The 15769-nt window shown below is 30.5% G+C and overlaps 2 protein-coding genes across 2 annotated transcripts in view; one reads left to right on the top strand and one right to left on the bottom strand.

The window, feature by feature from the left end:
• The window catches only part of LOC135122511 (cytoplasmic aconitate hydratase-like), a 47539-nt gene extending 41824 nt beyond the window's left edge, over window positions 1-5715 (bottom strand). The window contains exons 1-9 of the mRNA XM_064046734.1: window positions 5417-5715; window positions 5207-5296; window positions 4987-5153; window positions 4791-4936; window positions 4674-4743; window positions 4486-4620; window positions 4235-4429; window positions 4010-4181; window positions 3739-3956 (exon numbers count right to left, since the gene is read on the bottom strand). Of these exons, the coding sequence (XP_063902804.1) occupies window positions 3739-3956; window positions 4010-4181; window positions 4235-4429; window positions 4486-4620; window positions 4674-4743; window positions 4791-4936; window positions 4987-5153; window positions 5207-5296; window positions 5417-5423 (1200 nt within the window). The 5' untranslated portion in view covers window positions 5424-5715. The remainder of the gene's footprint in view (window positions 1-3738; window positions 3957-4009; window positions 4182-4234; window positions 4430-4485; window positions 4621-4673; window positions 4744-4790; window positions 4937-4986; window positions 5154-5206; window positions 5297-5416) is intronic.
• Window positions 5716-10517: 4802 nt separating this feature from the next.
• On the top strand, window positions 10518-14224 carry LOC135122518 (uncharacterized). Its single transcript, XM_064046741.1, has 4 exons — window positions 10518-10608; window positions 13197-13450; window positions 13503-13566; window positions 13889-14224. Exons 1-4 carry the CDS (start codon window positions 10552-10554, stop codon window positions 14198-14200), a joined length of 687 nt encoding a protein of 228 aa, XP_063902811.1. The 5' UTR covers window positions 10518-10551; the 3' UTR covers window positions 14201-14224.
• The last annotated feature ends 1545 nt before the right edge of the window (window positions 14225-15769 follow it).

Below are 15769 nucleotides of genomic sequence, written 5' to 3' on the forward strand. Positions count from 1 at the left end.
TTGAGCCCAGTTGATTTGTATTACAAAATCATCACCGGGTTGAGTTTGTCCCTTGGTATTATACGTCTAGCAATTACCATCTCGAATTCAAGACAATAACCTCGTCAAACTCTTAGTATGAATTCACACCTGAAAAACACACTCAGATGGTTGATTTATTAGTATGTCAATTTATGTCGTTCCGTTTGATTAGCTTTAGTGAAAATCTGATGTCATAAAGCTACGATCTTACGGAACAACGTCGATGTGACACTTCTGACACAATTGTCTCAACCCTAACGTTTTATCTTAAATTCTGGACAATAATCTAGTAAGATATTAGGATTACATAATATTTTAAACAATCATTCAATTTCTCTCCTTGTTAATATGTATACATAACGGCGAACCAAATAATTATTGTAATATAATTGGTATTACTGTCGGATACACTTGGCCCAGCTGATGTATTTTACAAAATCATCACTGGGATGAGTATGTCCTTTAGTATTTCCCCTACGACAGATTTTTTCTTTTTTGAAATATTTTGGTCATCGTTTCTACAACTAAAATGTGTTTTCTATTTGAAATTATAATTGATATTATTGTCGGATAGACTTGGTCCAGCTGATGTATTTTAGAAAATCATCACTGGGATGAGTATGTCCTAAAGTTTTATCACTGTTTTGTTCAAGCAGCTACTTCGGACACTTTCGATACATTCACTCTTTACGTCATGACTACGGGATATATTGAGCCCAGTTGATGTGTATTACAAAATCATCACCGGGTTGAGTTTGTCCCTTGGTATTATATGTCTAGCAATTACCATCTCGAATTCAAGACAATAACCTCGTCAAACTCTTAGTATGAATTCACACCTGAAAAACACACTCAGATGGTTGATTTATTAGTATGTCAATTTATGTCGTTCCGTTTGATTAGCTTTAGTGAAAATCTGATGTCATAAAGCTACGATCTTACGGAACAACGTCGATGTGACACTTCTGGCACAATTGTCTCAACCCTCACGTTTTACCTTAGATTCTGGACAATAATCTAGTCTGATATTGCGGTTACATAACGTTTTAATGCACCTGGTCAAACAAATTCAACATCACGATTAGGCATACTTGGTTCAGGGGATATTTTAAAAAATTATCACCGGATTGAGTGTGTCCATTTGTTTTGTTGGAATAGTCACATCTCGCAAATTTATCCAGAAAACAAGATGCATTTTGGTAGTTCCTTAAATTGTAAGCTAGTTAAAACGACAATTTACTTCGTTATTGAAGTTTGTACAACTGTCGGATACACTAAGCCCCAGCAGATGTACCTAACAAAATCATCACTAGGTTAAGTTTGTCCTTTGGTATTACCTCTACGACAGCACAGCTATTATTGTGAATTAGGTACATTACATTCAACTCAGATGATATATTAACATAACTATCATTGGGCTGCGTATGTCTATTTTGTTAAAATAGCAGCATTTTGATAGCTGAAGGTAGCATGATGATACGAGATTACACTAGGTAGGAATCTTCTCATATTTTTTACTAATCGTTATTTTTCTTCAAAATTTTACTTTTTCAGATTGTGACCGGTAACTACCTCACAGTTGATGCTGGATTCTAAACTCATCTAATGAAAAATTCTTCACTGGATTGAGTTTGTCTTGCAGTTGCATCAATTTTTGGTTGAGCATGCCCATTCTACGTCGTTCTATTGGATCAGTTTTAATGAAAATTTGAAATCATAAAACTGAAATCTAATTGAGCAACGTTGACAGGCACTCTTCTCTCGCCAAAAATCAACTACTTCAACCATCAGCATCCACGATGAATTCCACAGAACAATACGTCAAACTTGTTTAGTGTAAATTCAATATAACTATCGGACATATTCGGCTCAGTGATTTTTTAAATAACTGTCACTGGGTTGAGCTTGTCTGTTTGCTTTAGTTGAATAATTGCATCGTGAATAACTTTAGGGAGTGTAATTTTAAACATTTTAGTCTTTCCTCAAATTACCGGTACAATTTACTTTGCACTTAAAATTAAAACTGGTATTATTGTCGGATATACTGAACTCAGCTGGTGTAATATACAATCATCACTGGGTTGAGTTTGTCCTTTAGTATTGCCCCTCCAACACCAACTATCTCTGCTTCAATACGATAATCTATACAAACTTTATTGTGAATTTAGCATTACAAGCAGACACATTCGATTCAGATGATATTTTACATACGTATCACTGGATTGAGTGTGCCTGTTAGTTTTGTTACAATAAGTACATCACTGGTAGAAATACTGTTTTTCATAAATCGGAATGAATATTTATTTGTTCTAGCATTTGATTACTTTTCTAGTTGTTATCAATGTAAATAACTTCATTATTTGTTTTGTATTTAAATCAAAGTTTGTCCTTGTAGTGTGCCATTTTATATCGTTCTATTGGATTAGCTTTACCGAAAACTTAAAAACGTAAGGCTGCGATCGAATGGGACCATGTGAATATGGCAACTCTCCCTCTCGGCAAAAATGAAATTGTTTGAGCATACGTCGACAGTAGACAACTGCGCGAATTCTTTTCACGTGTTTTTTTACATATCATCGGGCAAATATTTCATAAATCGGGTTTTTCTTTTGTGTTTAAACCTGAGGTTGACACTACTACCGGATACACTGACCTCCGCTGATATATTTGTACAAAATCATTATTAGGTCGAGTTCGTCTTTTAGTGTTGTCACTTCAACCATCCCTCGGATTAGAGATTACTAAACTCTTATTGTGACTTATATGTTACGACTGGACACATTCGACTCAGATGATAATTTAAATATTTAAGTATCAGTGGGTTGAATTTGTTCGTTTGTTAAATTACATGTCAACACGCTGAGAAGAGCATTATGAACATCGTTTAATTTAGTTTTATTACTGATTAGGGTTCTGTGATTTTTACCGAATAATTTCAATTTTATCTCATTGCTGATACGAATCGTGTTTTTCGCCGAACGAGGTGGATATCTATCAAATATTTTAAACATTCTTTTAAAATCGTTTCTCTAATTGTTGCCAAGATAGATAAATTCACAATTTGTTTTACACTTAAAATTAAAGTTGGACATGCTGAGCTCAGATAATGTATTTTACTAGACTTAGGGGGATTCAATATGTCGCACCGTTTCAGGTGGTTCTATTCAACAAAGTTTCATGAAACCTGGAAAGATGTCCACTACATTACATACACTTCTTAACATGAACTGATTAATTGGCTATGGATTTTGAAGTGAGTACAATGAAAAGTTAGAAAATAGGACATACAACGTTGTACGTGCAAGGTGACAAAACATGTTTTGAATGTTTTTTTAATCATATGTAAATGGGCATTCCACAATTGTTTACATACATAACGTTATGTACTTATTGCATAGTCTATTTGAATACACGTCGACTAATTAAAAAAATAAATAAATAACACACGTTTTTCAAATTACGTTTTATAGAAGAATAAATTTCAAAACCAATGATTTTTTTTTAATTTCTTCATTAATTTTAAACTCTCTTACGCCCGCCCTCATTTCATAGTTTACTATTTATTAAAATCTATTTTCGTCAAAAATTTTTGTTTACGTATATTGTGATCTGCTAATGAGTAATGATGTGGAAAACTCCTTATTGACTAACCTAGTCAAGACAGATGACTTTTTCACAATGTTCAACTTTTTAATTGGTACCAAAATTTTTCATTACCTTATTGCTTAAACAAGCTTGGAAATCTGTCTTCATCTCAGAAACAGAAACTCGATCATTTGGCCTTTTTGGTCCACTGACAGAGGAAACCACTGTTGATAAATCCAGATTCACGGTGTGACTAAATATTGGTTCATTTTCTTCATTTGTGTAATTTCTCAACTGATCTGTAGCCTTCAAATATGCTCTAATTAGCTCTATTTGCTCTTCTGGTCGACCTATGAATTAATTATGAAAAGTAAAATTTAATTACTAATTGTATTAAAGTTACTTGTTTGCCTTAAATAGTTTAGAGAATGTTCATCTACTGGGAAAAATCCTACTGTAGCTCCATATTCAGGACACATATTTGCTATTGTCGCACGATCTGCAATTGACAAAGCTGCAACCCCTGGTCCATAAAATTCTACAAACTTTCCTACAACTCCCAACTGTCTCAAATGCTGAAACATTTTTTAATAAGGTAACAGAACAAATCTAAAATGAATGAATCTACTTTTGTTATAGTTAATACTAAATCTGTTGATGTAACATATGGCCCCAAAGATCCATACAGTCGATAACCAACAACTTTTGGAAGTAACATACTTATAGACTGACCTAACATTACAGCTTCTGCCTCGATGCCACCCACACCCCACCCAAGAACACCTAATCCATTTATCATTGTTGTATGTGAATCAGTTCCTACCTACAAAAGTTATTTTCATTATTTAATTAATTAAGTAATCTCAAATTCCAACATACAACTGTGTCTGGATATAAAATTGGTTTGTCCGAACCAGTAAATACCACCCTTGCAAGGTACTCAAGATTAACTTGATGCACTATACCACTCCCAGGTGGTACAATCAACATGTTATTAAAAGCTTTAGCTCCCCACTAGAAATGTAAAAATAAAAAAAACACGCATAATAAATATCATTAAAACATACTTTCAAAAATGTGAAGCGTTCTTGATTTCTTTCAAATTCTAATTCTTCATTTTTTTTCAAAGCGTTAGGCCTGCAGAACATGAAGTTTTATAGATAAAATAAATTGTCACAACTTACGATCTAGCAAAATCAACTTGAACTGAATGATCGATAACAAGATCTGCGGGACAACTGGGGTTAATTTTTTCTGGATCTCCTCCTAACTCTTTAACAGCGTCTCTCATAGCTGCAAAGTCCACAACAGCCGGCACACCTGTAAAATCCTAAAAATTGTTTCAGCGTTATGCATTCTTAACATAAAATAATTTGACACCTGCAGGATCACTCTTGCTGGTTTGAATGGGACTTCAATGCCCCCTTCCAGTGATTGATTATTTTCCCAGTTCAAGATATTTTGAACATCTTGTTCTTTAACTTGAAAATTATCACAATTTCTGACGGCCGATTCCAGTAATACTCTAATAGAGTATGGTAACCGAGCTTCGAGAATTCAGAAAATTAAGAACACATAAACAGCATAATAAATTTCTTACCATATTGGTTACCCAAAGCTGATAAATCATAATATTGATATTCTTTGGATCCTATCGTTAATGTTTTTAAATGCTTATCAAAAGGATTGGCTACAAAAAAAAATATTTGAGAAAACTTACCTTTACATATAACTCTTAACAAATTTTTAAAATCTTTATATTTATTATGATAATAATAACTTAACAATACACTGCGAACATTCTACTCACCAGCCATGATTTACAACTTGGTAGTCACGTAGCAATTCTAGAATAATACAAAACGAACTCTGGATTGTTAAGAATTAAAATCCACTACTAAACAACACAGAAACCACAAAAATTTACTTTTATTTTTCAACAAATATCTGATATCGTATCAGTAACTTCACTAAGGTCAATTCGAAGCACTACTCAGCATTTAAAAGTCCACAAATAATATGACACACAAAGTTTTCAGGTTATGTTTAACATTTTTTTTAGGAAAGTGAATGCAAATTAAGTACGAATTGCACGACCTGTGACAAACGCAGTTGTACACTTAGTTTTTTTTCTCATGAACACTAAAAATAAAACTGTGAAGATTAAGTTTGAATGTTTGTGTTGTAATATTATTTTCAAAAACAGAAAGAAAATATTGATAAAATAGAATTCAAATTCAGGTGCACGCGCAGTGGAATTCGCCCTTAAGACATTAGAAAGTTCCAGGATGAATTTATCAATTTTCAAGCCTCAAATCACATTCAGTTAATAAAATAAGTCTTATTACCTTTTTTTTGAAATTAAATTTCTGTAGTGGCACCTTATTGAAACAAATTGTACATTTTAAAGACACTATAACGTATTGTGTAGTCTTACAATCAATTAATCAAGCTAATAAAAAACTATTTTATAAGTATACATATATATAGAACCTCAGGGTAAAGGTCAATATATCACTTTATTACAATTAGCAATGTTGTTTATCATTATTAAAAAAATCTTTAAAGTTACATAATTTCGCTGGCTTTTGAACTATATGTAAATAATGTACCGCGTGCATCTGAGAATTTTTTAGAAGTGTATTAACTTTTTAATGTAATCGCAGTCATATTAATGATAATATAATCAAAAATATTATAGAATTAGTAGAGCCATTTTTGTTTAAGGCATTCATATAACAAAACTGTTAGTCCATCATTTATTTCTTTGAGACATTCTGTATTAACTTTTGGATAAAATAAGGGCAAGCACAAGGAATGTGGCATCATAATGCTCATTTTAAGAAACACTTATTTCATTTTCTTTTATATAATATAAAGTCATCAAATGTCTGTAAACGATGAATGCGGAAAATTTAATAAATTTAATATTTTGCAATTACTAAAGCAGTCTTTATATCTCATGGAAATTTCAAAAAATTCTGTTAAAACTGTACAGAAAATTTCCTTCTTTTAGTCAGGTGCGGGTGGTACCAGGGGACACAAAGGCACGTGCCCCCCAAAATTACAACGTCTACAAACACACTGGACATTGCAAAATAATAATTTTCAATATTTAAAAAATTATCCGGAAGTTTGTCATAATTATCAAAAGTATAATTTTTTTATCTCGCTCGATTTGTATCAAATACATCAAAACATACATCAAACGATATTGTATCTTGAATATATCGTTGGTAAGGTCTCGATAAAAACGAAGACCCAATCATGACACATTTAGACTTTTTGTTTACACAGTTGCCATGGAAACCGCGCCTCTAGCCGCTGTATTTGGCTGGAATGGGTCACATTTTGCGCGAGTAAAATTGTTTGATTTTAATAAATAAAAATAATAAATTCAGTCGAATATTTAATAAAAAATCGTCCTCTGTTTTACGACGATAAAGTTGTAGTGAACAATTTAGGGATAATCACTCCCGATTTATTAATAAAAAAAGTATTCATGGCAAAACGAGAGATTTTCATAAATATTTTAATATCCATAACACATGATATTTTTTGTGGATGTGCGGTTGTGAAAAAAATAATGAATTGTTTTGTTTTGCGTGTCCCCTCAGTAATGAATGAGTTAAAATCGCAGAATTTTGTCTATTAATTGGTAATAACAGTCTGTTTTGTATCTTAATATTTAACGCATCAATCAAATAGTGTCCCCCCATCGGTCACGAGCCGCCATTGCTTTAAATATACAATATATACAGTGTCCCAGATAAAACTGCGTGATCTTATATATCTTGATTTTCTTGATAACTGATAGAGATGTTGAAATTCTGTAAACGCCATTGTGTTTATCTTGAAGGGGGCTTAATTTAGTGTATTGCAAATATAACTCATATATGCGTCGGGGCAAACATATGCTTTTTAAACTGCAATGCATATATTTTATAACGAATTTTGATCATCAAATTACGACATTAAAAAAATAAAACAATTTTTTCTAGCTAAAGTTCACTTAACAACAGAACGAACTAAAATAAATAACATACCACATGTAATATAATATAAACAGCATGAGGTGACTTTTTATCTTAATAGGTAGTTGATAAAGTCGCGGATTTTATACATATGTAAAATTTATGGATAAGTTTTGCCGAGTTAAGGTTATTAGGTCAAACAATAACGAAAATCAGAATTTCTCAATCATTATTCGGTCACATGAATGAATCTAAATTAATAAGGCTTTTGTGAAGGTACCAGTTTTTATCCTCTGACAGCATCCATAGGATTCTAAGGATTTTTAACTTTGAATATAACAACAAAATTAAATTTGAATTTTGGTAGAGGAAGTCATTGTATAACAAACTAAAACAAAAATGTGTTACACATAGGTATGTAGTTTACTCCAAATAATATGTGTAAAGTGTGAACATAAATCTTTTTAAGTGCCCTATAATTTTATAAGAAATCACAAATTCATTACACAGATCTGCAAAATTTAAATGTTAAAGCCCTGTTTTTGTTTTAACAAACTGTAATAGTCGCCTAAAAAACGATGTGTTGTGTACCTTGGCCAAAGAGAATTCTGATTTCTAGGACTTGACGCCTCGGGTTCAAACTTCAGATAGACCGAAAAAGTTCTTCTTTATGGCCTTGATAACTATTATTGTCGTTAAGCACACTTATTATACAGGTTAGTATAAAATCCCGGAACGACTGAATAACTTTGTTATTTGAAAAGTTTTTTTTTGGAAAATTTGTGTGGACATATAGTTAAACATGGCGACTTGATTACAATATTTTTCCTTTTTTTTATCGCTATCGGTTTGAAACACAATGCCGCCTATTTTTTTTTTTTAATAATAATCACCCAGATTTTTTTTACATATTTGATGCAGAATAAAAAACTAATTTCAGAAATTATCAACATGTTTACTTTTACTGATATAAAAAAACTAATATTGTAAAATCACGTCATCTTTGAAAATACTAATAATGTCTCAATGAATTGTGTATGATTTTACAACATTAAACAGTAGAAATAAACATGTTGAAAATTTCTGAAAGTAATTTTTAATTCTGCTTCAGAAAATGTCAAAAAAATCTTAATGTTCCATAAAAAAAAAGTAGGCGGCCCTCGGTCTGTCAAACCGTGAGCGATAAAAAAAGGAAAAATGTTGTAATCAAGTCGCCATGTTTAACTATATATCCAAAGCAAATTTCAGAAAAAAACTTTTCAAATAACAAAGTTATTCGACCGTTCCGGGACTTTATACTAACCCTGTATATATAATATAGGTATTAAGGTATTATTTAACATTAAAAAAATTGGTGTAAAGTTATTTAAACAAAACTGAAGTATAGGTGAACAAATAACAGATTCTTCTAAAAATTATAAAATTTAATTACATAAATTTAAATAATTGCTGTAAAGTTATTTAAACAAATAACAGATTCTTCTAAAAATTATAAAATTTAATTACATAAATTTAACTTTTTTTATGAAAAGTTAAAAAAGATGGATGTGGTCTATTAAAGTACAGGTAAAGAAGCATGCTGTGTCTGTATTTCAAGTGAGTTAAAAAAAATGTTCTGTAACGTTATCAACATTTTAATAAGTACATGTATACCTACGTTGAATAAGTGCACTGTAATACTACTAGTATTATCTTTGCCATTCTACTGAAACATTACCTGTTGATTTTGCTTAAAATTTTGCAATTAGTTGGAAAATTTACGACCAACAAGTGGTGTTTCAATGAAAATGAGAGAGGCTATTATGCTCATATTATCAAGAAAATGGGATGAGCCATTCTTGATTCGATCAATAAAATAGATATTCTCATTCATTAATATGTTTGAGTTACCCTGTTCTAAAAGATATGAAAGCATCTATAAACCGTAAGTATACTATTTTATTTTAGATGGGTTTTATTGGGCCAAATTTTTAGTCATAATTTTTGTAGGGCTATAAATGGATAAATTAAAAATTTTGATTAACGATTTACAATGCCTACGATAACCTTAAAACGTTTGCAAAATTTCAGAGCATTCGATTTAGCAGTTTCAAAATTAAATTGCAAAATGCCGTTATACAATTTTGATTCTTTTTTAAATCTGGATGTTTAGGGTAAAAACTCAACACGGTTTCATAAACCACAAGTGCAGGAGTTTGTTATTCTATAAAATTTAAATAACATATGTATACTTACTATTGTAAATTTTAAAGATGAGGTCATCCCATTGATGATGGGGATAATCCGACAAATTTTGATTAGCATTTTACCATCTACACGATACCTACTTCTAACGTATATCATAAAATTTGACAACAATGGGTCCAGTAGTTTAGAAGGTTACCTACATAATAAAAATTGACACAGACAATAGACGACGGAAAAGCGAGACCTACTTTTCGAAATCACGAAACGTCGAGAAAACATGAAAGTAACCATTCGTCGTATGGACCCTATTGCAATATTTCCTTAGCTGACAGTCAAGAAGTACTTATAACAATGAATAAATAATTTATTAAACAAATGGTAAGGAGTTGAGGATCATGAAACTGCTTTATTTACAATCATATGGAATAAAATTCTGCATCGAGTAAATCTTTACAATCTAATATTGACTACATAATTGTTAAAATTACGTCACTATTAAAGAGTTTGGAAATTTTTATTATATCAAAACCAAGATAATCAAAATTTAACAGCCATAATTTGAACGAAATCGAATCAGAGTGATTTTTAAATTACGCTGTGCGGTCTAGTATGCTTTGCCACGTGTCATAATTAATCATGGTGGAAATTGTGACATTTGATATATGTGTGTAATTACAACAAGAATATTAAAATTAAAAAGAAAGCATTAAAATATTTTGTAATTAATTTAATAGCATCTTTGTGTATTTTGAGAAATTAGTGTTTAGTGAGAAGAATCATAAAGATGTTGGAATCCACTGAATTAGATTACGAATCGATGCTGAAAAGTTACTCTGTTCAGGTAACGAAGAATTTGCTGGTTATTCTTTAATATTCGCCTATTTTTTTATAATGCCATGATAAATTGAAAAGTCTCTGGCCGATTCCATATAAGATACAAATTTGCGTGATATTTTTACGGTGTTATATTGTTTTAAGATTAATCATTCTGACTGTGGAATCACAAATATTTTTGTCAGATAATAATAATTTGACAGTCTGTCAAATTTGCGAAAGTAGGTAAGCAGCTATAAGAATGGAACAATTGAAATTCGTGTAATAATTAAATATTTTCATATTAGGGGTTTATTCCCAAAAGAAATTAAAGCTGAGGTAAACGGCACATTTTATTTTTCCGTCGACCTGAAAAGTTTTGGCTTCAGTTTTTTGGAATGCCAAGGATGTTTTTGTGGATTATCTTAAAATGGGTGAAACAATCACCGGGACATACTACGTTACCCTATGTTACCAGCTAAAAGAAAAAATTTAAAAAACACCCGGATTAATAAAGAAAAAATTCTGTTTCACCAGAATAATACATCCTGCTCCAAAAGTCAATTATTGCTATGGTAAAAATTAACGAACTACTCTTTGAATTGGCACCCCATGCTCCCTACTTGCCGAACTTAGCCCTCTAGGATTTTATTTTATTCCATACTTGAAAAAATTTCATAGTGGAAAGAAGTACGAGTCCGTATTTAGACCAGTTGGAAGAACGGGGTATAGGGATATGGAATAAGAATTCTTAAACATAAGTGGCATTGAACTTTACGGGGATTACGTTGAAAAATAAAATTCCTTTTTAAGCGATATTCTTTTGTTTTCTTGTGCGGACAGAAGGCTTTTCAATTTATCCTCGTAAATCATTTCAAACATGTCAAAATTCTAGTTACTCTCAAGTATTCAGCAAACGAAATTAGGAGGAAATAATTATTCCACTATTTACTGTGTAAAATTAGAATTAGGAAACAGTTGTACCATCACAACAAATACAGTACATATTATTGTCAAAAAATTTGTCGAATTTGGAAATACCGATGTCCAAAAAACGCTAGTATATATGTTGGATATATTATAATGATACAATTTGTTGTAAATTAAAAAAGCCCTTTTGCTAATAAAAATAGGCAACCTAACAATAGTACCTGCTTAATATATTATGTATAGTAGAAGTAGGAACTAACCGATCCGTAGATAATAATCAGAATCACTAAAAATTTATCTTTTCAATTTCTTTTTCTCTACTTGCTAAAGAGAGTTTTTCCAGATTTGAAGCACTTGTTAATTATAGGTGGTTCCGAATAAAGCGTTGTGTCACTGTTCCAATTCTGTTAGCATAATACAAAAACTAATTGTTTCTTATTTGTTTGTTTTGTTTTGTAATGTTCATGGAAAAAGTAAATACTTTTTATCTTCTACGAAATTCCATTGAGTTTATAGTAGGTAACTCTGTTTTAAATAATTATTCTTCTATGTTTTAATTTGAGATAAATCATAATGTTGTCTACTACCCATACCTCAAAAATTAACATTTCTAAAAAACTGTTTTACAAAATAAGTATTACAAAAAGACATCTTCTTGCTTTATAAAAATTTTAGACACGCAATTAAATTGTTTTCAGGAATAAAGGAAAATAATTTGTAAATTATACTGATTATTTCCATCAAAAAATTCATGACGTGTTTGGATTTAAAAACATTAAACGGACGTAATTTTGAGAGGGTTTTTATAATCTGTTATATGAGCTTATAATAAGCTGATAAGATAACGATAACTGTTATAATACTCTTGATTATTTTTTCCTATATGTTCCTATTTTTTTTTAATATAAAGGGTGTTTCAAAATGATTTTCATCTAGTTAGCTTTAAAATCGCTTCAACTCCTATCTTTCCCTTGATGAAAATCTGCAACCATAGGCAATTAGATGAAAATTATTTTGAAACACGTTGTATAAATAATTAATATGTCCAACTTTTTACTTGCGTCATAAACGAAATATTACTAATTTTGGTTATGTTTTTTGTTTTTTAGAAGCTGTTTTAACAAAGTACGGATTATTAATTATTATTATAAACGTTTCTTACATCGTAGGTGTTATTTCAATCAAGGGCATTTTATCGAAAGCTACTTAGATGGTCCTCCAAAGTGAAATTTGAGGAATAAAATACGCAACTAATAAATAAAATATTAAGAGGATTGTATTGGTAGCTCAACCAGCAGATTTGTAGAAACAATTATTATGTTTGAAGGTGGAATATAATATACCATACAGGGTTACTAAAAGTATGAATACAACTAAATATTTCCAGAACGATTTATCAGAACTCATTGAAATTTGGTACACAAGTAAAAGTACTTCTTCAAGTTGGCCTTGTATCTCTAAAATAGATGTTGAAAATTTCAACATTTCAGAGGATAGAGTTTAAATACTTTTGCCTGTGCATCAAAGTTCAATGAGTTCTGATAAACCGTTCTGGAAATATTTAGCTGTATCAATACCTTTTAGCAACTTTTTTTATATTGCTACTTACCATTTACAACAATCACTTTTTTTATATTTTTTAATGTAAGAAAATTGTATCAACATGTAATTTTTTTCTTTTTATAGGATGTTGCACTGGAGCAATCTTGTAAGCAAAGAGCGGTTTTTTATAATATCTATGAAGAAACCCTTCAAGAGTACAAAGAAGTAAAAGACGATTATCTAAAGAGCAATGAAGAGCATCAAACTCTACACGCAAACTTTACAGGAAAATTAAACATAAAAAATTCTTTTAATCAGTTGCACATGATTCCTAATTCTAAACTAAACGAAATTCAAAGAGAAGTTTTAGCCATATATGAAATGATGTCCACTGATTCGTAAGTTAGGAAGTAGTTGTTACTCATTTGTATACCTAATCTTTAAAATTAGGGATAATTTTGTGGATGCAGTTGATACTTCCGTGGAAAAGTTTCAGAGCTTGGGATCAGAGTTTGTATGTTAAACAATTATATACCTAGTTAGGGACAGAAATGACTTAAGTGGAAATTACTTAAAAGCATATACATGATAAATAAAATAAAGCAACATCAATATATGTTTGATCACGAAGTCACTTCTGTGAACTACCATAACCTGCTAAATAAACATTGCTAAATCAATTTAAAAAATTTGATATGCTACCATTACAACGTAGATATCAGTGGCTACAAATGTCAAACTTTAAATTACGCAGACATAACTTTTTTTTTTCATTTAGCAGGCGATGATACACATATTCAGGTTACAACAATTTATATCTGAATTTATTTTTGTAGGATGAAAGTGCGATTTTAAAAAATAAATCTGAATGTATAAAAAAAACAGAGGTTCTCACGCAAATAATTAAAGAACACGAGTCTAAGTACTATATTTTAACACATTGCGAAAAGGAATATGAATATACAAGAATAGCGTACAATTTAAAAAAACAATTTTTAAATAACCTGCTTGACTATTACGAACCGCATAAAATCATATCAGGTATATCTGAAAATAAACAGCATTTGGCTCTGTTAACGAAGAATATAGAGTTTTTGAAGGAAAGAAATCGTGAATTTGAAGACCAGTGTCAAGCTTTCAGCAATTAATTAGCTACCACTATTATTTAGAATGTATCTATTTGTGTATTCACAAACTTGTAGGTACGAAATTTAGAATTAGTATTTTTCATTTTTGCAAAATGAATGAGTATTTTTGTATTTTCATTAATCGATTTAGAAATTACATATGTTACAGCATTATATTTTAATTTTTTTTTTACCCTAGACAAATATAAATATGTTATTGTTTCCAGGCTTATATGTTGTCCAAATCCAGAATTTTACAAGCTCTGCAATCATGTATTGTAGGGAATTTTTATTTTTCAGCATTAGCGATAATTAAATAGTAATAACTAGTTCTAAAGTAATAATAGGTAGAGTTCCCTCAAACATATAAGGCGTTTATGACTTCACACCAATTTAACTCCCATTATAATTCAATAGGCCGTCACAACCGGATGTCCTAAACCCGCTCACCGATACCTACCTGAAAAGACCTTTTCTGGTAAAAGCACAGGGCAGGACTGAGTTTTGCATTTACCGACAACTGCACCTTTCGATTTTTTTATTTTAAGTAAAAACAAAGTAACTTTGTACTCAATCATTTTTTATTACAGCAAATTAGTTAGAATTTTGACATACACAACTATTTACTTATTAACTACTACTACTGCGTATTTATTGATCGAAATAGTCACTGTCATCATCACTCGACTCTTCTAAATTAACAATTAATGGTTTTATCAACCGTGTCCTGTACTGGTCTTTTTCTGAATTTATTCTTCAAGAAGACACTGTGTTTTGTAGCTTCTGCTACAAACCGCATTTCTATTTACAAATATATGTTTTCGGATCATCGGCAAAATTTTTTGCTAGAATATTTCGAAAAGTATTTAAAAATAAATTGCTACAAAAATACTAATTAAATGGCCTATTATTATTAATTTTTATTTATTTGTCAGTATTTAGTGTAAGACAATAATTTTTAAAAATTTTATTTATCTACTTATTTATTTTTTATTAAAAAAATTAAGCTTGATAAACCTGTTTTTATAATTTGTAAATAAATTTAGTTGTGTTACACTTCTTTTCAATTTTTGGAGGATATGCAACTGCATATCTCTGCATATATTAATAAAGTTACAGCATATTTGCATAAATTTCATGCATATTACATGATCATATTTCTCAAAATTTTGCTGCATACTTTTCGCTCTCTAGTCATGTATTATTTTTAATATAACAGCAATATGAATGTACCCTCTGGATTTGAAACAAAGGACGGTGACATCGTCAAAATTATTTCATTTATCAAAAAACTTAGTGGACCAGTTTTCTACGATTGCGATCGTACTTATTAAAGATTTTATGTTTTTTGCTTTCAGTATCTTAAAAATATTTTCAAATGTGCAGAATAATGATTAAATAATCAAGGTACGGAAGAAACGTTAATAACAAAATTACTCTTAGTCCGATCCTTCGCGTCTCGGCCGTCCCTGGCACGTGGCATGGTTTACATTTACTAAGCTTTATGAAGGGTCGGCTGTAAAAGTACTTTTTACGTCAAAGCCATAAACGCCTTATAGGTTTGAGGAAACTATAGGCACCCAAGAAAAT

Source organism: Zophobas morio, unplaced genomic scaffold (assembly GCF_036711695.1).
Source record: "Zophobas morio isolate AGI-343-1 ecotype UQ-CSIRO unplaced genomic scaffold, CSIRO_AGI_Zmor_V1 ptg000005l, whole genome shotgun sequence".
Taxonomy (NCBI): Eukaryota; Metazoa; Arthropoda; class Insecta; order Coleoptera; family Tenebrionidae; genus Zophobas; species Zophobas morio.